A 25,596-nucleotide genomic window follows, 5' to 3' on the forward strand; every position below is an offset into this window, starting at 1 on the left:
GCATCTGTAAATCAGTAAAATGGTCGTGATTTTCGAGTGACATATGATTATACAGCGTATAAACAAACGCTGGGATGTCACAGCTCGCAACACTTTTTGCGAGCATATTTTCAATCGAGCTTAAATAAAAATTGTTTGAAACTGAAACAAAACCGGCATGATCCTTTATATACATGTACCATTCTAATTTTGCACTAATAGTAAATACAATAAAAATAAAGAAGATAATTGTAAATAGTAACAATAGCCAAATTAGGTTTCGGGCGATTTATACCGGTCGCCACACTACTAATCCATACCTTTTTATTTTTTTAAATGGATTTGTTCAGGTCTCACTTTTGGTAATGTCCATTTTCATTTTTTTAGAGGGCAAGATGACCATTTAAAATAATAGCCTGGTAAGACTGTTCTATACTGATTAAAAAGGCTATCCACCTATCCAGGGCTTAATATCGTTACTGACTATACGAACTTACGTAAATCAACTTGTGAACAGTCAGTTCCCTGCCAGCCAACGATACACTGACACTTGTATGTGGAAACATGCACTTTCACACAATGTCAATGTTCACTGTGATTTTACAGTGCTCTAGACCAGCTGAATAACAATACAACTAAACATCACTAAACAGTCATTATTACTTTATTGTGGACAGTAAATGAGTGAATGTGGGGTGCAAGAGAATTTCACCTATTTTCGCGAGTCATTTTTCTAAAGACAATGTCCTCCTAATTGTGGTCAATAATTTTCATATTATATAATTATTTGAGTACACAGACTTTGTTTCCTGACTACACGTACATATTTTAACAATAACGTACAATGCATCTCAATCGAACCATGAAGTAAGCTAATTATGCTTGTTGAAAACTTATAAACTGTATTCGTTTTCCACTTTTCTGCTCGGTGCCTCACTCGGAGCAATTCCGGTTGTCCTGTTCAACTAGATGTTGTTTGGAGGGGCAATACACTTCTATCCATGACTGCCGCTCTTCTTTTTTATCTTTGTTTATCGGTTTCCATTAACTATTTTCTCTACGCCTAGCACAATTTGTCTGGTAAACGTTTTCAGAAAAAAATATGATGCTTTGAAGACTTTTTTGTTTTGTTTTTATCTCTCTTTCTTCCTAACTACCTACCTACCCTCCCACCCAGGGACTGATCGATATTTTCATAAACATATTGTGGCGTTAAATTTAATATCTTATATATTACAACAAGCTTATATACTCATTAAAGCAATGAAATACAAAAGTTTACCTTGTAATTTGACAATTTTCGCCAGGATTGTTGATTTTGTCGCTATTTTTTGAGAGAATTTTGATACTGTAGACAAAAGACACTTGCGACGCAGGACACGCCTAAAATCGCTCTAATCGCTAATGAGATATTACAAATTATGCCTTACGTAAGGTATCACATCATTTAATTTCTTTTTAATTCAACAATGAAATTAAAATTATATGTTCCTAATGTTTCTGTAGACAGAAAAATCAACTGATATAAGTTTTTTTTTAAAAAATCAGCCCGACAATTAATTTATGTTGTTCAGATAACCTTTGTTTTAAAACATCGCTTTAATATTTTCAAATAATCCTCGCTGTTGTAAGTTAATATTGTTTTCTTATGGTGTGAAATAATAAATTCAATTTTTTTCATGTTGGCTTCTTTTTTATGTAACAGTTTCTTGAATCAAGATTTCAAGAAAACCTTAACAAAAAATATAAAGATGTGGGAAAATGTTATTTTTATAAGTTTACGTAAAACAGCGATAAGACAATGGCTACAACTGCAAATGAATTCGATGTGGATAAAACATGACTGTAGGCCTATATGCACCTTAAATAAGGTTTATAATAAAAAAAGTCACAGCATTTTTATCTAACCGTGTACCTGACAAGAAAAACAATATATGTTAAACAATATAGAAATGTGTATGCTGATTTTCTAAGAAATATCATCCGGGGCGATCGTTTTTTCAAGTCCAATTTTATGTCCATGCGCCTTGAATAAATTTCAGAGCCCTACCGTGGCATAGATTTAGAAGTAGCCAAAAATAGCCAAGATTATTTCTATCACAACGAAATATTTTGGGCGATCTTCACTAAAGATGTTATCATTTCCATGCGTTTCCAAAAAGTTTGAAATAGGACGGAAAAGGTTGAACATAGTTTCTACCGATCTGGGTACAACTATGGTGCTTGGTATATTGAAATTCCCGCCTCTTGAAATAGATTTTGACCTTTTCTTTCCAAATTTCATCAAAACTGTTAAGATTCTTGTCAATGCTTGTTGGATTCTCCATTTCCGTTCCAAAAATCTTCGTTTTGGTCCATTTGTGTTGAATTGTTGAAAATTAAAATTATCCGCGTCCATTTTGTATGGTTAGAATAATGGAATCACACGTTGAACATTCCTGTGCCATTAATTACGCAATACTTGACAACAAGATGTATCTTTAAAAGATACTCGGATGAAGTACAACTGATTTACATGCAAAAATATGTGAATTCTTAGATTTCAGTACAAAAAGAAATGTTAGCAATGCTTACATAACAATGACATAATAATTATTCCTGTAGCTAAGAAACTACCTATTTTGTAAACATTGAAATTGATTATAACATACATGTATTATTAATATTGATTTTTCAAAGTAGGAAAACTTCTTTTTCAGGTATCTCATTTTTCGGACTTGTTTTCTATTTGACTTCATAAATTTTGTAATCATTTACAAATTAACTTAACAGCTAAACAAAAAAACTATCCTCATTCCTTAACATTTTATTACATTTTATTCTATAGTGGCAAAACTATCCCTTACATTTAATTTAAGAGCTATCCTTAAAATTTTATTTTAGAATGATAAGAACTATCACTTTACATTTTATTTAAGAATTGTTAGAAATATCCTTAATACATTTTATTTTAGAATGACCAATGAGATTCCCGGTCACAATGAAGTTTGAAAATGTATTGGGAAGGAAACAGTATGATACTTTGAAGATGTTTTTGTTTTTTCTATCTAGCTACCGTCCCACCCAGAGACTGACGGATATTTTCATAATCATATTGTGGCGTTAAATTTAATATCTTATATATTACATGTATTACAAACTTATATACTCATAAAGCAATGAAATACTATAGATAATAGACACTGCCGACGCAGGACACGCCTATAATCGCTCTAATTGCTAATGAGATATTACAAATTATGCCTTATGTAAGGTATCAGATCATTTAATTTCTTTTTAATTCAACAATGAAATTAAAATAATATGTTCCTAATGTTTCTGTAGACAGAAAAATCAACTGATATAAGTTTTTAAAAAAGTCAGCACGACAAGTAATTTATGTTGTTCAGATAACATTTGTTTTAAAACATCGCTTTTATATTTTCAAATAATCCTCGCTGTTGTAAGTTAATATTATTTTCTTATGTTATGAAATAATAAATTAAATTTTTTCATGTTGGCTTCTAGTTTTATGCAACAGTATTTAATGTCAAGATTTTAAGAATATAAAGATATGGGAAAATATTATTTTTATAAGTTTACGTAATGCAGCGATAAGACAATGGCTACAACTGCAAACGAATTCGAGGTGGATAAAACATGACTATAGGCCTATAAGCACCTAAAATAAGGTTTATAATAAAAAAAAGTCACAGCATTTTAATCTAACCGTGTACTTGGCATAAGAAAAGCATTATATGTTAACAAAATAGAAATGTGTATGCTAATTTTCTAAGAAATATCATCCGGGGCGATCTATATGCTTGCATCACAATGACATAATAATTATTTCTTGTAGCTAAGAAAATACCTATTTATAAACATTCAATTTAAAGTATAACATATTATTATTGATGATTTTTTCAAAGTAGGACAACTTCTTTTTCAGGTATCTCTTTTTTCGGACTTGCTTTATATTTGACTTCATAAATTTTGTAATCATTTACAAATTAACTTAAAAGTTAAAAAATCTATCCTAATTCACATAAACATTTTATCTTAAAATGTCCTTTACATTTTATTCAATAGTGGCAAAACTAGCCCTTACATTTTATTTTAGAGCTACATATGTATCCTTTAATTTTTAGTTTAGAATAATAAGAACGATCACTTTACATTTTATAAATATCCTTTTCATTTTATTTTAAATGACCAATGAAATTCCCGATTTCATTTTGTAATTGTAAAATGACCAATGAAAATTCTTCTTATATTCAGTCCTTCCCAGTTAATTTTACACGAAGTCAAACTGACTTCGTCCGAATAATTTATTGTGCTTTGGTATATAAAGTTGCATAATAAAATGTAATGGTATGTTGAGTTGTGTTATGTTGACTTCCTGTACGAAATTTTGGCACAGATACTGGGCGGAATTGGCACGGAATCAGTGATTTGACGGACACACAAATGTCTCGAAAAAAAATACTTTGTTGTTTTTTTCTGGGCAGAAAAATCATTCAATGATTCTATATAATGAGTGTGTATATTGTATAAATCGCATTTTAGTAATTAAAATGTTCCAATCGGTCTTTCTTATAAGTGTTAACAATTTCGTAAAGTATAGAATAACATACAGGACTAAAGGAGAATTAGAAAGAAGGAAATTTGCAAAATGTCGACATTGTTTGAAAGCATTCCCAGGGTAATTAACAAAGAATAATAGCATATTTCACGTTGACATTTAAATGCCATATCAATTAGTTGTGAAATAACTGAATTAAATTGTTAGGAATAAATGCTTAATAAGTCCGTCCCCCCGTATCGTAGTTTGACATTACTTTTTTTCTAATAATACTCGTGTTTCACATATTTTTCATAAGTCATAAATTATTAAGTATGAGACGAGGCGTGTCCTGGTTCGCCAGCGTCTAGCTTTTGTCTATAATATCAAAATCATCTAAAAAAAATAATGTATATTTTCCTTTCTTTCTTTATTTGAGACGAGTTTGATATTTTGACCAAAAACAAGAGTTCATTTAAAAAAAATAAGATATACAGAAATAGAAGTTATCGAGCGCCATGAAAATTGAAAATTTTAAAGCACTAGGATAGAGTACGCAATGGAAACGTAATATCACTTAGATTAAGTATAATCTTTAATGACATACACCACAATAAAAAATCTGGAAACAAAGTGATCCCTCGGAAGCATTAATCACAAGAAAATTACAAGAGAATTGCAGACTCGGTTTGATTGAGTCTGTACATAAGGGATAATGAATACGTGCAACATCCCTCACGCCCTCTAGCACCGGCTTGATCGGTTCTCATTTCTCAACACTTAATAGTGCTGGCATCAATGATCCCGAAGGACCAGAAAAATATAACAACACTGAAGTGAAGTACGGGGCAGCTTTTTACAGCTGCCACACAGCACTTGACACCTGCTGTTGTGAAGTTTTAAAATCTGGAAACAAAGTGATCGCTCCCTTGGAAGCCATCGAACACTATGGAAATGTTAAAGCACTAAGATAAAGTGTAATCTTTAATGACATTTATCACAATAAGTCATCGAACGCTATGGAAATGTTACAGCACTGAGATAAAGTATAATCTGTAATGACATTTATCACATTAAACCATCGAACGCAATGGAAACGCAATAGCAATGAAATATAGTGTAATCTTAAATGACATACACCACAATAAGCCATCGAACGCTATGGAAATGTTTAAGCACTAAGATAAAGTGCTATCTTTAATGATGTATATCACAGTAAGCCATTGAACGTTATGGGAATGTTACGAGATAAAGTATAATCCTTAATAACATTTATCACAATAAGGCATCGAACGCCATTGAAACGTAATAGCACTGAGATAAAGTATAATCTTTAATGACATACACCACAATAACCTATCGAACGCCATGGAAACGTTGTAGCACTGAGATAAAGTAAGTATTAAGCCTCCGAACGCCATGGAAATGTTATAGCACTAAAGTAAAATGAAATTGACAAATATGACAATAAATCATCGAACTCCATAGAAAATATTATATGACTGAGATAAAGAACATGAATTAATATATATAGTAAGTTTATACTGCAAGAAACCATCGAACCCCATAGAAGGTATGCTTGCATGCCTGTTTATATAATTATTTTTAACTTTTGAATTTGCACCATGCTTTTGTAGTGTAATATGTAAACAGAAACAAATATTTAATTAAACTTGTTTTCAGTTCAAATACGAACCTACATGTATATTAGGGCCTCTATAATATAGCAATATACTTCTATGTATTTTCTGATCGCAGATCATGGAAATACAATGCTGACATTCAATATCTGGAACATCGCTTCACAACGAACCTTTCAACACAAGGTAGGTCTTAAAACAACTTAAAACTAGCGATGTAAAAGAGAGAAATATTTTAATTTTGTTAAAGTATCCAACGAATTATAACGCATTCAAAATTTAAAAGTAACTTTGGCTTGTAGAATTGTCAATAAAGTCACAATCACAAATTACGAGGATGAATATCTTTTTAATCAATGAAAAATGCTCGGCTATTTCCGTAAAGCTTCGGATTTTTTTATCGGAATTTAACGCCGCCTAAATGAATATTTGTTATAAAGACTGTCTGAAAAATAAAGTAAGGGTGTTGACTCTAGCTAGGACAGGGACGAATTTAGGGCAATCGACGATCGATAATCAATTTCTACCGTAGGTAATGGTCTTTCACGGTTAAACACCCGATAACTTAATCCGCGTTTACAAACCGGTATTTTTAGCGATGTCGATTACCGAGTGTTGCTATGGCCACACATCAGCACGTATTGCACAAAGGAGTAGTGAAATATCATAAACGTGTCGGACTGTTTGCGCTTAATTATTTACATCAGTTTTAAACAACAGGTTTACAGTTAACAAAATATCTTAAAATTAGTAATATTCTACATGAAAATCGAGCTGGTTTCCTTTCGCTGATTACTTATCTATAATAGAATCTCTTGCTGAAATACTTTAAAAGAAAAAAAAACTGAAACTTTTCTGTGCTTTTGTAGATTTCTCTCATGCTTTTGATAAAGTATGACATAAATTGCTGGAAAATTTGATAGATGGTAACTTTTATATAATTATTATCAATATGTACAAAGACATTAAATCATTAATTTCGCATAATTGATCTGTATCGGCGTCGTTCATTCCGAAATAGTGACAAGACAGGGTGAAAATTTGTCTTCAGTTCTATTTTCATGTACTTAGATGACTTTCATACTTATTTATAGAATAGTGGAACTGTTGGATCACTATGGAAAGCCTTGACTGTCTTATGATTGTAAAAATGAACGTTGTTGTGTCACTCTTTCTTTATACAATGTGCACTCATGAATATATTATGTAGATGCATCCTTATATGAATTCAACTGAACAATATATGATGTCAATGTGTCTTTATATGATGTCGACCAATCATTATACGATGTGCATTTATGAATATAGGATGTGGTAGAATCATTATATACAGTCAACTTGTCACCATATTATGTCAATCTTTCATTATACGATGTGTATCTATTATTATACGATGTGCATTTATGAATATATTATGTGGTTGCATCATTATATACAGTCAACTTATCAATATATTATGTCAATCTTTCATTATACGATGTGCATATATTGTTATACGACCGCTGCTTTATATGAAGTGCAAACATCATTATATGGTGTGCTTATGTCATTATACTGATGGGGTTAAATTTACCGGGTTATATCTTACTATGCACTGTTCGTGGCAACAGCGGGAAAACTCAAAGTAAATTATATCATATAGTGTTAAGCTGACTCTATATAAAGACAATTCTACATACTATAGTGTTGTTTTGACTCTATATAAGAATGGTTCCACATAATATATTCGTAATTGCACATCATATAATGAAAACTGACATCATACTGTATTCCTAGAAAAGATTTCGCGCGTTTTAAGTTAGCGCTTTTCGCGGTAGGCATGATTCCGCGAATCTTTATAGCCGCGAATATGTCACTTATAACAAGTCCGCGAACATTTCTAGCTTCACCCAAATATAACATAAACGTGCAGAATATTTATTACAATCTACTTACACAAAAAATATAAAGACAGGTGCTATAGAAATGTTTAAAGAATTATTTATGTATGTTATTGATACTTGTTTACACGCTGAAAAAGAAAATATCAATTATTAGTAATTATCATGCTTATTGTCACGGTGTTGACAAACGCATTTACAGTTTGTGTTTATTGAATGACTTGGATTTTATTTGCTTGAAGTATGTGTAATCCTTTGTTAAAACTACAATAGCGATCAAGTGCTACAGCTGTTATGTTGTTAAAATTGAAGCGATGTACAGTCTGATACTGTGTAAAAAATTCGTATCAACATTTTGAAGATAAAGTCAGTTAATTATGATCTAAATGAGAATAAAATATAACAGGTCTGACGAAATCTTACTTAATCATATAGTGAAAAAGGTAAGGAAATATGAAAGTGTTCACGGAACAACCGTCTGTGTTTGGCTAGTCAATAGATGAAAAGGTATCGAGTAACTTTGCGCTTTAGGCGCGACTTGTCAACAAATAAAAGAATAAAAAGTATCCAACAGGCAAGGTCATGCTTCAAAAATGTAGCCTCCAAAAACTGTAATTTAGGCCGTAGCGACTTAATATTCGCGGAATTCGCGGTTACTACAAATCCGCGAAAGTTTGTCTCCGCGAAAATGCAGACGTTGTGAAAAACGCGAAATATTGTATCCGCGAACATTTCTAGGAATACAGTATAAGGACATAATTATTCACATCATATATTGTTAAGTTGACTCTATATAAAGATGGTTTCACATAATATATTCATTAATGCACATCGTATAATGAAAGATTGGCATCATATAAGGACGTGTTGACATCATATATTGTTAAGTTGACTCTATATAAAGACGGTTCTACATAATATAATGTTGTTTTGACTCTATATAAGAATGGTTCCACATAATATATTCGATTATTCGTAATTGCACATCATATAATGAAATACTGACATCATATAAGGACATATTCACATCATATATTGTGAAGCTGACTCTATATAAGAATGGTTTCACATAATATATTCATTAATGCACATCGTATAATGATAGATTGGCATCATATAAGGACGTGTTGACATCATATAATGTTAAGTTGACTTTAGATAAAGACGGTTCTACATAATATAATGTTGTTTTGACTCTATATAAGAATGGTTCCACATAATATATTCGTAATTGCACATCATATAATGAAAGACTGACATCATATAAGGACATATTCACATCATATATTGTTAAGTTGACTCTATATAAGGATGGTTTCACATAATATATTGAAAAATGCACATCGTATAATGAAAGATTGACATCATATAAGGACGTGTTGACATCATATATTGTTAAGTTCACTCTATATAAGGATGGTTTCACATAATATACTGAAAAATGCACATCGTATAATGATAGAATGACATCATATAAGGACGCGTTGACATCATATAATGTTGACTCTATATAAGAATTATTCCACATAATATATTCATAACTTCACATCATATAATGACAGACTGACATCATATAAGGACAGATTGACATCATATATTGTTATTTTGACTCTATATAAGGATGGCTCCACATAATATATTCAAAAATGCCCAACGTATAATGATAGATTGACATCATATAAAGGCACGTTGACATCATATATTGTTCAGTTGACTACATATATAGACGGTTCTACATAATATATTAATGAGTGCACATTGTATAAGGAAAGGTTGACTCAATATATTGCTATATGGACATAACAACGTTTAGGTTTATAATTATAAGACAGTCAAGGCTTTCCATAGATCACGACGATCTTACTTTATGTTCTTCTCCATGCAAACGACACAATGTTAATTTACTGTAATAATTGGTATCTAAAGGTGAACTTAAACAAAACTATAATAGTAATTTTTGGTGCTTTATAAACTGGGAATTTTAGATTTTATTTAGGAAATGAAAATATTAAGACATTCTTTAGCAATGGTTTGTTCCATAAAGCTAGAAACAAGCATCTAAGGCAATGTATTTACTATTTACCGCTAGATCTTATTAGTATTACATATACATATTACATATGAATCTTCCTTTTAGTTGTAGATAACTGTTATTTTTTAATTGGAAGTGCAGTCTGTTAAATGATTATATCGATACATGTACTTTTTTGTACCAGAACTGTTCATTCTCTGTTATATAAACATTTAAATGTGTTATGTTCTCCAAATTGTATTGAAAAATGCTTGGGTGAAAATAAGGCATGTTTTGTTCTGTTTTGTTCTTTTCCGATCAAGTTGGGCGAAGTGAAAATATTTTCGGCAAAATTTTCGCCCGACTTCGCCCTAGAAGCAGTCGCTGCATACCCGGTGACCTGCAAAATGGATTATAGTATATCAAAGATAACCTCACACACCTTACAGTACGATTCACTATGCAAAGATCAGAAAATACCACACAGCTTGCAGCCCTTTGATTTACATAATTGATAGTAATTGGTAAGACAATTATTCGGATGTATTCGCCAAATAGCATACAGTTTGGAATTTATTTTTGCAACATTATAAGCTACAAAATGCCAACACTTATACAAATATGTCAGGAAAGTTCAGCTCTGCTTATATAATATATGGCATATAACTGGCATTTTAATGGCTAAAAGCATAATTTAAACACTGCAAAAATTAACTTTTGATTTAGTACGATGAAGTGATAAATAAAAAACATTGGATTATTGTGATTAACAAAGCAATCTGAAAAACTCACCGCTGTAATATAATAATTATAATCATAGATAGCGTATTTATTTACATCAAAAATATGAGCTATAGCAATTCAACAAACGATACAGTGACTTTAAATATTATGGTTAAATTGTATCAGGAGTTCGGGCCACCAAAGTATATGCATGATATAGAAATGGCATTGGCTTTAGTTGGTATTCTGTTCAACGTTTGTCACGGAATAGCACTGATAAACATGGTAACGACTTGGAGTGTCCATATGAAATTGATATTTAGCCTGACTGTCTCTGATATGCTCATATCAATTCTTCATTTAGTCAAGCGCTTTTTTGAATTTCCAATTTTGGTATCAGTACCTTTAAAATTTGACCTAAGTTCAGAACAGTTGTTCTTGTCATTAACTTATACGACGATACATCTTGCGCAAACAGCGACAATGCTCGGATTTGCAGTTAATCTGTTTATAGCAACGAAATATCCATTACATCATGGACATCTGATGTCAGCACGCAGATGCAACATCGTCGTTTGCTGTTTCTGGATAGTGAATGGATTTGTAGTTGCTTCTATATACTTTTTGTGTAAACATCATGCAAAAGATTCGATTGAAAATATTTCTGAAGACTTTAAAGCTTTGGCGATTGTATTTTTTACAGTCGCCATTGCATCAACAATATCTGCTATTGTGTTGATAGTGTTGTATTCGATTGTTTTTTTCATGATATATAAACTGAAAGGGCGTTCGCCTCGTTCTATATCACTACGGAAATCTGTTATTACATTTTTGTCTGTCATGATCACATATCTTGTCTTTATGATACCAGGGACATGGTCTTTTCTTTTTGGAGTTATTATAATTCGTCACCATGATATATGTAGTCGGGCCTGTGTTTTAAGGTTTGGTTTCAATGTTCCGGTAATACTCTCATACTTTCATTTACTCAATTCAATTTGTGATCCCTTCATATATTTCATACGATTGCATGAAATAAGGGACTCTTACAAAAACATGTTCAAGAAAATATTTAACAGATCCTAACTTTCAAGTCAATGAATAAATTCATGAAATAGACAGATATGAAAAAAAATGCTTTTGTGGTTTGTTTGATATGCGCGCAAGTGTGTGTGCGCGCATGTAAATTATATGCGCACGTGTTTAAGAAATAACGTCACATACTTCAGATTCGGAAAGTAATTTCGTTATTTTACATGATTATGTATACTATCTAAGTCTTTCTACATAGTTTTGCAAAAAACACAGCTTAGAACTTAAGGTAGAAAAGATTGTTAAAGTAAACGTATTTAGAAAAAATGGGGGTTATTGTCAGGAGTAAAAAATGTGAATACGGAAAGTTATAGATAGTGTCAATCATTTTAATTTTTTCGGAGTAATTAGCTCAACTTTTCGAAGCAAAAACACGTGGAGCTATTACCATGACTTTCTCATCGGCGACGTGAACCTTTTTTATAAGTTCCTTTTCCTCAAACAATATACGAGCTATCGGTTTCAAACTTGGTGTCATAAAAGGGCGAAATTTCAAAAGGGCATATTTTTTTTTTTTTTTTGTAAAATTAGTCTTCAATTTTCATGTATTTTTCTGTTTTAAATGCTTTTGATAGAAAACTCTTCCAGATATGTATACCTTTTTCGACTTAAATTTTTAGCCTGGTTAACCTTATTGTTAAGTGCTAATTTTCTCAGAAACTATCAAAAATTATCACTAATCTAGCTTTGTATATTAAAAATGCATTATCTCTTAGAACTACATTTACTTACAATTAATTGTAGTTCATCTTCATATGATAATTGATATGACATTTAAATATGTTATTTCACTGTGACAATTATGCATATTGGATATTGTAAATTGTATATATTGGTATATATGATGATGTACTTATTGTACAAGTCTTGAATAAAATTGTTGTTCTGTTCTGTTCTATCACTATCAAAATATGACACACTTCCATAAGTGCAGATTATGCAAAATTTCAGTTTTGCAAAATTATTCCTCCTGTCTTATTAAAAAAATTCTGATTAGGCTTTCTCAAATATTGTCAGTTATTTACTTCGTAACCTTGTGATGTTTTTTTTTTTTTTTTGTTTTTTTTTTTTTCAGTTTTGCCCCCTTTGACATAAAATCTATAGGGTAACTTATTTCTTTCGGTATATTTCTCAAAAGTATCAAAGATATTCATTTTAAAAGGCCTGGAGTATACTTGGTCACTATTAAGTTTGAAAATGTATGGAGAGAATAATGCTGAAAGCCATTTTTGCTTTATTATTTCCCTTTTTGACTTGAAATAGTTTCCTTTTATTGAAAAATCGCTTAGGTATTTACTTCAACCTTGACATCTGTACTGTTTATCAAATGTAGATTCGACTGCTAAGTATGCAGAAGTACGTCTCCTTTATTTAACTATGCAGTACTGCAACAAGTGGAGCTCGCAGTATGTGACAGTAATGAAATTTTATTGCCCGCGAGTTACATAATCTGTCATAAAACCGTCCGGTTAGCTCAATAGGTAGAGCGTTGGACTGTGAATCGGGCGCCCCGATTCACGGACGGTGCAGGTTGCTTTCGTTGTGATTGATCATGAAATCCTTTCTACGGTCATTCGCACTGTACCTCTGCTCTGGCATGTACAGAAGCTTCAGTTCTTTGCGAAAGTGAAGGCAACTATAGTACTAGTAAACTGCTTGACAGCTTGCCCCGGAACGATGCAGTGGTTTAACTGTATTCAATGTAGCTTACTGTCGTGATCCGGAGTGAAAACTACCAACACCACCACTATAATCTGTCATAATTTGTACTTCGCCCTTCCTTTCGTTACGTGAATGTAAAGCTGGGTGTCATAAAGATAGGCAAGCGATCAGATTAAATGATTTCTCCTATGCTAAAAAAATAATAGATGTGATAGAAATTATTTTTCTATTTAATCCTAAATTAAATCACGTCAGAATATCCAGTTTACAAAAATTGTAAATATACAATGTTTTTCTATCTATACGTTTGTCTGTGTATTAAGTGATGCTTAAAAGGGTCATGGTGTGTACGCACAAGTGAAATTTAACAACAATAAGAAAAAGTGGAGAATTTTTTTCTATAATCGACTAACGAGGGTGTGAATTTTTAGGAGCACGCGTTTTTTGTTGTTGTTTTTTTTCCAATGCAATGGTTTTGGTTTTTAAGCATTTATTCCGAGGACTGTTAAAATGTTAATACAAAGGCGATTTTTACTAATTTTTGACAAAAATGCTTATCTTTTCGCTCTTTAGGATATGAATACATAATGCATTTCGTTACGATCTTTATGATAGATTCGGTCGATTATATGGTGACCCAGTCTGTATCAAAACGAGGCGTTGCGATCAACAAATATGGCTGCCGTAGATCAGAATTCCAATGCTGTCTTGCAAGGTTTAGCTCGGCACGTGAATACTTTAGGCGAAGACAATAAATTAGCGCGAAGGAAGGCTCTAGAAAATATTAGAAAAGATACTTTTTCAAGAAAACCACCATTAGACCCAACGGAAATTAAACCAATTCTGAATGAAATATTGAAACCTTTGTTGAAGGAATTTTCAGATCCAGTCGAAAAATGCAGGGAGCTGTCATTAGATATTTTACGAAGTTTCTTGAAGAGTGTGGAAAAACCAGAAGAATACTTACCTTATGTCATCCCAGTTCTCGTACAAAGACTTGGGCAACCAGAAATTACAGAGCCTTCAGAGGAACTTAGACTGATACTTGTTGAATTTCTTAAAGAAATTCTAGAACGTTCTGAGAAAAATATTGCAATTTATGTGGATGACATGATTAAAATTTTGCAGCGTACTATCATAGATCCTTTTGCAGATGTAAAAAAGTTGGCATGTCAGTGTACATCAATTTTGGCCAAGGCTGTTCCGGAACATTTTCATATGCAATCAGAATCTCTAATCAAACCTTTATTACAAGCCATTTCTCACCAGCACTCAAAAGTCAGAACAATAGTAGTTTATACTATAGGTAATTCATACTTTACTTTTCATAAATTAGGTTCTAAGTCGCAGGGCCTTGTTTAATAACTAGTTCTTGGGTGATTAAATGTTTGTTTTGGTATAATATTTTGTTATATAAAATCATATTCTTTGTGTACAAAAATTTGAGCAGCACGAAATACCCAAATATTGCTCAAATATATCCAAATACTGCCCAAATATACTAAAAATAAATGTTTTACACCAAAAAAGTGTTGTTTTAATTATGAATATGATAAACACTTTCACTAAGATATAATCAAACATACCCAGATACATTTTCCTATCATTGTGTTTTGAACCTTACCAAGATATACCCAAATACAGTATACTCTATTGAATCTATTTAATCCAAAAAAAAAAAAAATAGGATGGACACTTGTATGAAATTTCAACAAAATTATACCTAAAAAAATTTAAATGTAGACAACAAATATTATCATTTCTTTATCTTAAATTGCAAGTTTATTCATTAATGAACCTAGATAAGCAAATGTCACACACAAGTTTATTTTCTTACAACATCTGAACTGTTCATTTCAACGGATTCAATGAAAGTTAAAGCCGGCAAAGTCATATTATTTTATAAATATTTTTTCATTTTTCTCATTATAATCTATATCTTATGCAATCAAAAATGAATATTACTATATTTGGGTATTTCTTGCTGCTGCAAATATTGATCATTTTAATAGGGCTCTCACAACGGAGATTTAATCGCCTAAAGAATCTGAACTCTGCTGAGTTTAAATATCAAAGGGAAATTTATTAACTGTAGTTATCCACAAGCTCTGGTTAGATCTTCGGGTAAGGCAGAAACAATTCTGTGACAATGGATCCTGAAGGAACTTTGAGTCTTATGTTCATTTCACTAAATTGAAATTGGGGATCAAGTGTAATGGCCAGTCAAAGAATTCAGAACCAGAAAATCACAACCATTAGGGTAAGCAGTGTGTATCTTAGAAACATACTTTCAATAAATGATGCTTTGCATAAGCTACTTGCCATAAACTTGGTAAAGTGATCTTAAATTGACAAATGTTTAATCTTGAAGCTTTATATTATTTAGGGGATGTCATACAGTATGGTAGTAACAAACCAGTGGACACAGTGGTATCACACTTAGCTCAGCGATTATTTGATCAAACCCCTGCTGTAAGATTGGCAGTGATTAAGGTTGTAGGTAACTGGTTATTGGACCTTTGTGATCGCTACTCGTTCTGGAACAAACTTATTCCTCTACTTCTCACTGGTTTATCGGATGAACAGCCTTCTATCAAGGAGACAGCTGACTCTCTCTGGCATGATGTTGGTGAGTACACCCATCTTAGAATTTTAAAGAAATATTGATTTTACTTTCTCATAGAAAAAGAAATTTTTCACAATTTATCTCAGAACAATTGCTATGTAAAGAACTGTACAATTGCCAATGACATATATGATATATGGTAATAAGGTATTTATAATTATATAAGGTATTTATTATTAGTTTCTTGAATGGTAATATGATACTACACTTTGATCTTCGATATGGTATTAATAGTTTCTGTATACATTTTTTGAGGCTATCAACATTTGTGATGTATGTTTTGTGTGTGTGTGTGTTCTTTGTTAGACTTTAAGAATGAAAATTTACTTAAATCAACCTTTTAGAACTTTCACACATACATATTGCTTATACATAATGTAGGAAAAGTATTTATTCGTTTATTTACATTTTGTGCATTAATATAGCTTATGTTTACAGAAGGTACACTAGCAATCAACAGTTGTTGAATGCCTACTGTGCTACAAAATGGTTGATCCCAGTGAAAACCAGAAGAGCCAGAATTATCTGCCAGCCAGAGTTATCTCCCTGATCAATAAGCTTTTAATTTTCTTATTATGGTAAACTCATTTGAAAAATATACAATGTGCCTCTTTTTCAACAGGATTAAAGTTTGCTAATGAGAATGAGGATGATCTGAAAGACAAGATGGACTTTGCAAAAGCTGATCCTAAACATTACCCACCTGGAGGTATGTCATGAACAGAGCATGCAGGGGTCATACTGCTGATAGTCCTTTTATATATTTGCTATAGTTTCAATTAAATGACTGAATCTTTCTAAACATGAATTCAAAAAAGTGGCTTTTTAAGAATAGTTTTTTTTTGGGGGGGGGGTGTATCTTCTGTTTTGTAATCAACCGTGTTTAAATTAACCTCTGGGATCTTAAAGTAACTTAAGGTAAAAGTTCATAAGTTAAAAACTTTTCACAGATGTTACAGAAATAAAGAAGAGTGGTACTTCTGGAAAACTGCTCTTAAGGGATTGTCAGATTTAGACTTACATTTCTTACTTATTTGAATATAAATCTATGTGATCAATTATTTTGCCAATAAATTGACTTTCGAATTCTGTTCAGTGTAATAATTGACCATGAAACCTCCTCTTAGAAATGCACATTGTATATATTTAAGTCTGGCTCCTATTGCAGTGGAAAGGCCAAATCTTGGGTGCAGAACCTTGATGATGCGTCATGTTTCAAGAATATTGCCGGGTTTGATGCGCGATGTGGTAGACTGGGTAACGGAAACTCGTAAGAAGTCTGCTGGCCTCTTGTACTATCTTCTGCTGAACTGTGAGGAATATATTACTCAGCATATGGAACTTCTCACATCAGGAATGTATAAAGCATGTGCAGATGAGGAACAGTCTGTTGTTAAGGATGTAAGTCACATATTCTATAAATATAGGATACATTTTCACGGAGTGGTATGAAAATAAAATGTTGATTTTCATACCACAAGATGAAAATGAATCCTAAACTGATAGTAAAAACTTGAATTTTTTTGGGTAATATATACATTTTTTCTTTTTTGACATTACAATTTTAAACTTTGTGTATTGGCTGAATTTAGACAAAGGTAGTCAAGTAAGACACTGAAAATATGGAAAATAAAAATACTCATTTTATTTCATTAATATTTCTCATTATTTTATTCTTACGTATAAAATGAATAATTTGATCCAATACATGTTTGCTTTAGTATTTATTTTATTCAGAATTATAATTTATTCATTAACAAAGTTTAATTTATACATGTTGGTGTGGATTTTTGGCCGAAGGCCTATATTACTTGAAATAAACTTTTGAATTGAATTGTTTAAACCATATTCTAGAAAATTAATGTCACAAATTTGTGCGAGTATTTAAATCACATAATGTTAGCATTCACTGTTGACAGTATTTAAGCGCAATACATAGTTCTACCTTATTAATGAAGTGATTTTAAGCCAGCTTGATCTTTATTTGTTTGATCTTAAGTTAGATAGATACTTTATTTCCTTCAATGTACATGAAGACCTGATATGAAATTTATCAAATGGCTTTACATCCCATTATTAAGCATATGATAAAATTATTTTTTTAGCTCACCTGTCACAAAGTGACAGGGTGAGCTTTTGTGATCGCTTTTCGTCCGGCGTCCGTCCGTCCGGCGTCCGTCCGTAAACTTTTGCTTTAAATGACATCTCCTCATAAACCACTGAGCCAATTTCATCCAAACTTCACAGGAATGTTCCTTTGGTGGTCACCTTTAAAAATTGTTCAAAGAATTTAATTCCATACAGAACTCTGGTTGCCATGGCAACAGAAAGAAAAATCTTTAAATATCTTCTTTTAAACAACCCTAAGAGCTAGAGCTTAGATATTTGGCATGAAACATCTTCTAATGAGTGTCTACCAAGTTTGTTCAAATAAAAGCCCTGGGGTCAAAATTGGCCCCGCCCCAGGGGGTTAAGATTTTCCCTATATGGATATAGTAAAAACTTAAAAAATCTTCTTTTAAAGAACCCAAAGAGCTAGAGCTAAGATATTTGGCATGAAACATCTTCTAGTGAGTGTCTACCAAGTTTGTTCAAATAAAAACCCTGGGGTCAAAATTGGCCCCGCCCCGGGGGGTCATTGATTTTCCCTATATGCATATAGTAAAAACTTAAAAAATCTTCTTTTAAAGAACCTTAAGAGCTAGAGCTAAGATATTTGGCATGAAACATCTTCTAGTGAATGTCTACCAAGTTTGTTCAAATAAAAACCCTGGGGTCAAAATTGGCCCCGCCCCAGGGGGTCATTGATTTTCCCTATATGCATATAGTAAAAACTTAAAAAATCTTCTTTTAAAGAACCCAAAGAGCTAGAGCTAAGATATTTGGCATGAAACATCTTCTAGTGAGTGTCTACCAAGTTTGTTCAAATAAAAGCCTTGGGGTCAAAATTGGCCCCGCCCGGGGGGGTCATTGATTTTCCCTATATGCAAATATAGTAAAAACTTAAAAAATCTTCTTTTAAAGAACTGTAAGAGCTAGAGCTTAGATATTTGGCATGAAACATCTTCTAGTGAATGTCTACCAAGTTTGTTCAAATAAAAACCCTGGGGTCAAAATTGGCCCCGCCACAGGGGGTCATTGATTTTCCCTATATGCATATAGTAAAAACTTAAAAAATCTTCTTTTAAAGAACCCAAAGAGCTAGAGCTTAGATATTTGGCATGAAACATCTTCTAGTGAATGTCTATCAAGTTTGTTGAAATAAAAGCCCTTGGGTCAAAATTCGCCCCGCCCCAGGGGGTCATTGATTTTCCCTATATGCATATAGTAAAAACTTAAAAAATCTTCTTTTAAAGAACCCAAAGAGCTAGAGCTAAGATATTTGGCATGAAACATGTTCTAATGGGTATCTACCAAGTATGTTCAAATAAAAGCCCTGGGGTCAAAACTGGCCCGCCCCGGGGGTCATTGATTTTCCTTATATGTGTATAGCAAAAACTTAAAAATCTTCTTTGAAAAAACCCAAATAGCTAGAGTTTAGATATTAAGCATAAAACATCTTTAAGTAAATATCTACAAAGTTTGTTCAAATAAAAGCCCGGGGGTCAAAACTGGCCCTGCCCCAGGGGTGTCATTGTTTTTAACTATATAAAAATCTTCTTTTAAAAAACCCAATGAGCTAGAACTTAGATGTTTAGCATGAAACATCTTCTTATGGGTATCTACCAAGTTTGTTCAAATAAACAAATAAAAGCCCTTGGGTAAAAATTGGCCGGGGGGGGGGGCTATATACAGGTGAGCGACCTCAGGGCCATCATGGCCCTCTTGTTTAGAAAATTGCTTGTTTAAGATACCATACAGGAAGACATACATTTCAGACATACTGGATTTAATACTTGAGATTCTCTTTTCATCAACAGATACAAAGATCAGCTGAGCTTATTGGCTACTTTGTCGAAGTTGAAGTTTGGAGTAAGTTGATATTGAAGAGTGTTAAAAGCTCTCAGCATTTTACATCAATGATGGTACTATCCTCGGTTATACATGGAACAGCTAGAGACGATTTGAAACCTTACATACAGACAATTCTTGACACTCTAACAATACCAGATGTCTGTCAGAGTGTTCAGGTGTGTATCCACATGAAATTTATTACTTTTTTTCTAAACTTTATTCCATAAAACTAATCTTTGCAGCAATTACTTGCTTACGGAACATCAGTGGTACTACTCAAGTGCCGATTCCTGCCTGAATTAATGCATGGAGGAGTACCTCTATCAAAAAAGCTTGAAAGTCGCCATATGACCTTTAAAGGGTTTTTGTGAGGTAAAACTAAACCAGTTGAAAAATAGCTACTTACCGTTTGTAAATTCCTAATTTTGAGTAAAAAATGCTGAAATTCAAGGCAAGCCAATGTTAATGTTCTTAAAATATGTTCCAAAAATTAGAATAAAACGCTTTTCTTACTTGTACAGGTAGCTGTTCAGGTACAGTTGCTGTCATGTTTAGAGTCATTGCTGACTGTATCCAGTACAGATATTGCAGAATCATCAGAATCAACCCAGTCCGTGTTCAATCTACTACATACCATACTAGCCATTCAACAAGGAGAACTTATAAAAGAAAAGGTAATAAGATAATATGGAAATGTTTTTCGAGAAACATGCTGACAAATATTTTCAATTTTTTTTTATAATTCATTGCTTGTATCTGTGTACTAAGAGGTTATTGCTAGAATGATGGACATAATATTGTCTGAGAATAAAAGAAATGTCAGAGCTGTTCATATTAATAGTACTGTTACTAAAATGTACTTCTGTTGTGAATGCTTAAAGGATATACAGCTGTATATACGGCTCTTTGAAATTGGCAGAATATCATTATTATCCAGAGTATTGTAATAAAAATCCTGTTAAAATACTTATGATGAAAAATGTTTAATTATGTGATGCTAAACCAATTTGAAACAGGAATGGAAAAGTTGGTTAGCGATTATTTTATTCTTTTTGTTTATAATAATTTAGTAGTTTTAATGTGATACAATTTATCTGAGTGGATATATTGAAAGATAAACACTGTACTCTTTCTTGCTTTAAGTGTCCAAGATAATTTAATTTCCAACAATGGGTGCTGTAATAATCTTGTTTTCTGTAAGACAGTGCATTTTGAATATTTCAGGTATTTGAATTATTGGATAAGTTAGCTACTTTGGAGGGTCTTGACAACAGGAAAATGTTATATAAAACCCATACAAAACCTCTGCTGGACAGTTTTCATGATACGTACCAAGTGTGGACAACACATTCTGTGGAAAGACTCGTCTTTGATGGTCTTATATTAGAAGCAGGTTTGTCATTTGGACTAAATTTTGCAGATAGATTTGTAAATTAATTTGTAACTGTCTATGAAAATAATTTGTCTTTTCAATACAAAGTATATATATTGTGTTTATTGTTTATGATGATTGAGATACATTCTTTTAAGGAGAACTCAAAAGAAAACAAACATGACCATAGATCATTAAGGAATCCATTTTGGAGATTTTGTGTCACTGTATAAATCCTATGACTCTTACATGGTTGTTACCTATAATATTCTCTCAATTTAAGATATTACTATGTTTTGCTAAATAAAACAGGGGTGCATCTGGGGCCGAGTGGTTATGGTGTGCCCCCTCATTGCTGAAGGTTCAAATCCCACCTGGGCCTTTGGATTCTTTCATGTAGCTTGGTTGTGGAATGTCAAGTGGTTCTACTCAAGTATACTACCTATCTTAAAGCTTTTGTATTTGTATAATTCTAGGTCCAGTAGTTGGAGATATATTAGAAGATGTGATGCCAATACTGACAGCTAACTTTCATCCGGATAAAGATCCTGAAGTGCGTCTCAAATTCTTCTCCCTCCTTTCTCATCTTATGATGAACTGCAAGGACACTGTTGATTCTGGCGATAAATTTGCTGACTTTGCAGAAATTGTTGTTAGAGACATGATCCTGCCAAACTGTGTATGGAAAGCTGGGCGTGTGGCCAGCGCAATCAGAACCACAGCAGTGTCATGTGCCTGGGCTCTCCTGCAGAGTGGAGTGCTCACCAAAGAAAAGGTAATGAAAAACATGTTACTTGAGTTGTGGACCAAAATTTATTTTAGAAGAAAAAGAATGAATTTTGCTCCATTTATCCTGAAAGATATGGAAAAAATATTCTTGTATTAAAACTAAAACTTTATAAAAATGAGAAGGATTAGGATAATGCTTTAAAGTTTTAAGTTCTTTTACCTTGTTTTTTAGATGTATTTTGTGAATTTCCTCACTGGTAAAAATTTTAAGTTGTCCTGAAGTATTGTTGAATACTTATTTACAGGAATAATGTTTTTAAGGGGAGAGTGGGTCTAGTTGTAAAGGTGACTGCAGTGCCCTCAACCCAGGGATTACTGTAAGCTGTATTTTTTTAAATTTTCATCTTGATTGACCAAAAATTGGTATTAGATAGTTCCAAAATTAGAAGCTGGACAAGTCCATTCAAGAAATTAGCTACGCAGATAATGATTATAAAAAATGTTTAAGGGCTAGTATGAGATTTAAAGAATAGATATTCATACTTAATAAGTAATTATCTGATAAACGAAATAGAATAATATTTTTCTGTTTTATTCTCAGCTTGAACCAATATTGGACAACTTCATCACTCAGATGTTAGCTAGTATGGATGATGATAATAAGGGTACCAGGCTGGTTGCCTGCAGGGTCATGACTCGAACATTTGACCTTGCCGGTGGCAGTATCAACCAGGATCGACTACACAACATGTACCTGGAGCTGTTGAAGAGACTGGATGACAGCAGTGATGAGATTAGACTGATGGTTTCTAAAACGTTCCTGGCATATCTAGACAGCTTTGAGCAGGCTTATGATGTTCAACTTTATAGAGCTCACCTAGAAGCAATGTTTAAAGGCTTGTTGGTGCACTTAGACGATCCTGATGAGAAAATACAGGAGGCTATCTTAGGTAAAATTTGAATTAAAAAAACTATAAATCTTATCTTTTGCTAAAGTTTCTATATAAGTTATGATTAGTTAAAAAAAATGGCAATGCTCTTTGGGTCATATTGCTCTCATTTAGGATATATTTTCACATATATCCCGTCAGCAACTTGAAAAACTAATGGATTTAATTAACTTTAGTATTGAGCAGTACCTCTACATTTACAGGTGTCCTAAAGAACACAGGAGGTTAAATATTTCAAAATGGTCATGCAACAAATCTACATATTTTGCAGGTGTTCTAGGAAGTAGGAAGTTAGATATGTCAATATAGAATCGCCATTTAATATTTTCTATGTATGTATGTATTTATCCAGGTGTTCTAAAGAAAGCAGGAGGTTTACTGCCTGGCATGCTCATACAAGAAGTTGAGACAACAAAACATAAACATAGGTCGAAAAAATATTGTGAGGAACTAGTGGGCTATTTACAGAAGTTGTCAACTCAATCGTCATAGCATATGATGAGTCATGGTTCAATATACTATCATCACACAAGATCTGTCCATTTCATTTCAATGATTTATGTATATGTGTAGTGTTTATGTAGAAGTGAATGAAGTGTGCTTGTGTATTATTGTATTAAAGATCTATTTATTACAAAAATTGATGCAGTAAATTTGTTTTAAAATTTCAAAGAGTGTAAAGATACGAGTGACGAAATATGCTGTGTAAATTTCCATTGTTTTTATAACACTATGATAGTTTCTTAAAGAATTTTGACTTAGAGTGTCACTGTTATTTAATGTAACAGATATGACAAGTTAGTAGAGAATAAAATGTTATATTCCTATGATAAGAAATGTTTTGCGATGATTCTGTGCATGGGCTGCTTTTTCAAGGAAATTTACAAACATCATGCTTTCAATTTTGTTACTTTATTTTTGTTCTTGTCAGGATGCAAACAATTATTGTTATGAATACAAAATACCCAATATAATTCTGTTTTGTCATGAATTTTAAAGATACATTGTATATGTATATAAGGTAATTTACACTGCTGGAACCAAAAGTGGTTAGCCTTTGCCACCAGTATAGAGCTAGGCCAGCCTGTACAAACCAGACTCTATAGTGTTGGTAGCTAAAATTTAGTACTTTGTAATCTCTTAAAAATTGAAATGGCCTGTTCCATATCCAGAGCAAAGCAAGCCCTGGACAATTTCCTCGTAAATAGAATAATGAAAATCATTTCCATTTTGACCACGCTATAACCCTCTTATCAAAGGAATTCAAAATATTACAACATGTAAATTTTTATTTTTTGATATAAAAACAGTGCAAGAGATTGTATGAATATTGTAGATGCTTTTCTGTAGAAGGATGTGCTTGTCACTGCCAAATAAGAGTTTGTTATTGAAGAATGTAATATAAAATATTTATGTAAGATTAAATGTGTATGAAAAATCTATATCAAAACATTATGTTTTATTTTTGCATCCAGTCAAATGATAAATATATTCCCTTGTGGCTGAGGGGTTGTCTTAGAGTCACCTTGATGAGTACAACCCACCACACTGTACTCTGTTTACTAAGAGGCGACTAAATGGGTTCATAATTACTGGAGTCATCTCTTAGCTTCAGCAGGTGAGGTGGTTTTGACCCCTGGTGTTGCTTTTAGTCTGAAACACCCATGTGACCTAAATTGTGTTAGGCAATATGGTAGGAACATATTCAGCACAGTATGACTAGTCAGGCACCTGACATTGCCATGTGTCCCATGTTGAGACTTCAGGTCCACCTTCATCGCTATGTACATAATGTAAACCTTATTGCAATCGAAATGAACCTTAATCATAATCTTCACTGTTCATGCAACAACTATATTAACAATATTTTCTTATATCAAATTTGAGCATAGTATATCTTTAAAGGATAATAAAATTAAGTAAAATGATTATTTTTGCCTTATTGCAGTCTGAAAGATGCAACAGCACAATGAAATCTTTTATTTTTTAGCTTGTCAAGATGATATAAATTCTAGTAAGCAAAAACATTAACCCACTCTGTTTATGGCTATTATAATGAACTCATCAGATTTGAACATCTTTGAAGACAGTGAATCGGAGGTTACAACTATTAGTACTGGACATTTTTGTAGATAAGGAGGGGTCATAATTCTCCACACAGATTAGTTTTTTTATTCTTTAGAAAGTGCAGACGTGAAAGTTTTATATAATGTTTAAATAATGGTTTTAGAACAATTTTGTTACAATTGCTTATCACCTGAAGACAGAAGTACTGAATATGAAATAATTTTCATAAAATTTAGTAACAAATAATGTAAACAAAGTAGTATTTTGGCTTTCATATTACTAAAAACTAAATAAATACAACTACCACTAACTATAAACTAACAGAAGCAAAAGATTATTTAGGTAATTGGTCAATAATTTATTTTTTGAAA

At 32.3% G+C, this 25,596-nt stretch overlaps 1 protein-coding gene across 1 annotated transcript; it reads left to right on the top strand.

Annotated features, from left to right (window-relative positions):
- Nucleotides 1-14,162: 14,162 nt before the first annotated feature.
- LOC132721634 (dynein axonemal assembly factor 5-like) lies at nt 14,163-24,613 on the top strand. The gene is made up of 10 exons (XM_060705960.1): nt 14,163-14,833; nt 15,914-16,156; nt 16,776-16,862; nt 17,322-17,554; nt 20,074-20,283; nt 20,629-20,781; nt 21,332-21,500; nt 21,956-22,254; nt 22,810-23,158; nt 23,511-24,613. The coding sequence occupies exons 1-10, from the start codon at nt 14,203-14,205 to the stop codon at nt 23,648-23,650; spliced, it is 2,514 nt and encodes an 837-aa protein (XP_060561943.1). The 5' UTR covers nt 14,163-14,202; the 3' UTR covers nt 23,651-24,613.
- The last annotated feature ends 983 nt before the right edge of the window (nt 24,614-25,596 follow it).

The sequence above is a fragment of the Ruditapes philippinarum genome, unplaced genomic scaffold, assembly GCF_026571515.1.
Source record: "Ruditapes philippinarum isolate M1 unplaced genomic scaffold, ASM2657151v2 ctg5037_1_1_1_1, whole genome shotgun sequence".
Lineage (NCBI taxonomy): Eukaryota > Metazoa > Mollusca > Bivalvia > Venerida > Veneridae > Ruditapes > Ruditapes philippinarum.

Excerpts from the sequence above, each read along its gene's own strand:
- LOC132721634 (XM_060705960.1), top strand. The coding sequence starts at position 14,203 with ATGGCTGCCGTAGATCAGAATTCCAATGCTGTCTTGCAAGGTTTAGCT. Across the intron at positions 14,834-15,913 it reads AATAGTAGTTTATACTATAG|GGGATGTCATACAGTATGGT; the intron begins GTAATTCATACT and ends TATATTATTTAG. Across the intron at positions 20,284-20,628 it reads ATGTCTGTCAGAGTGTTCAG|GTAGCTGTTCAGGTACAGTT; the intron begins GTGTGTATCCAC and ends TTACTTGTACAG.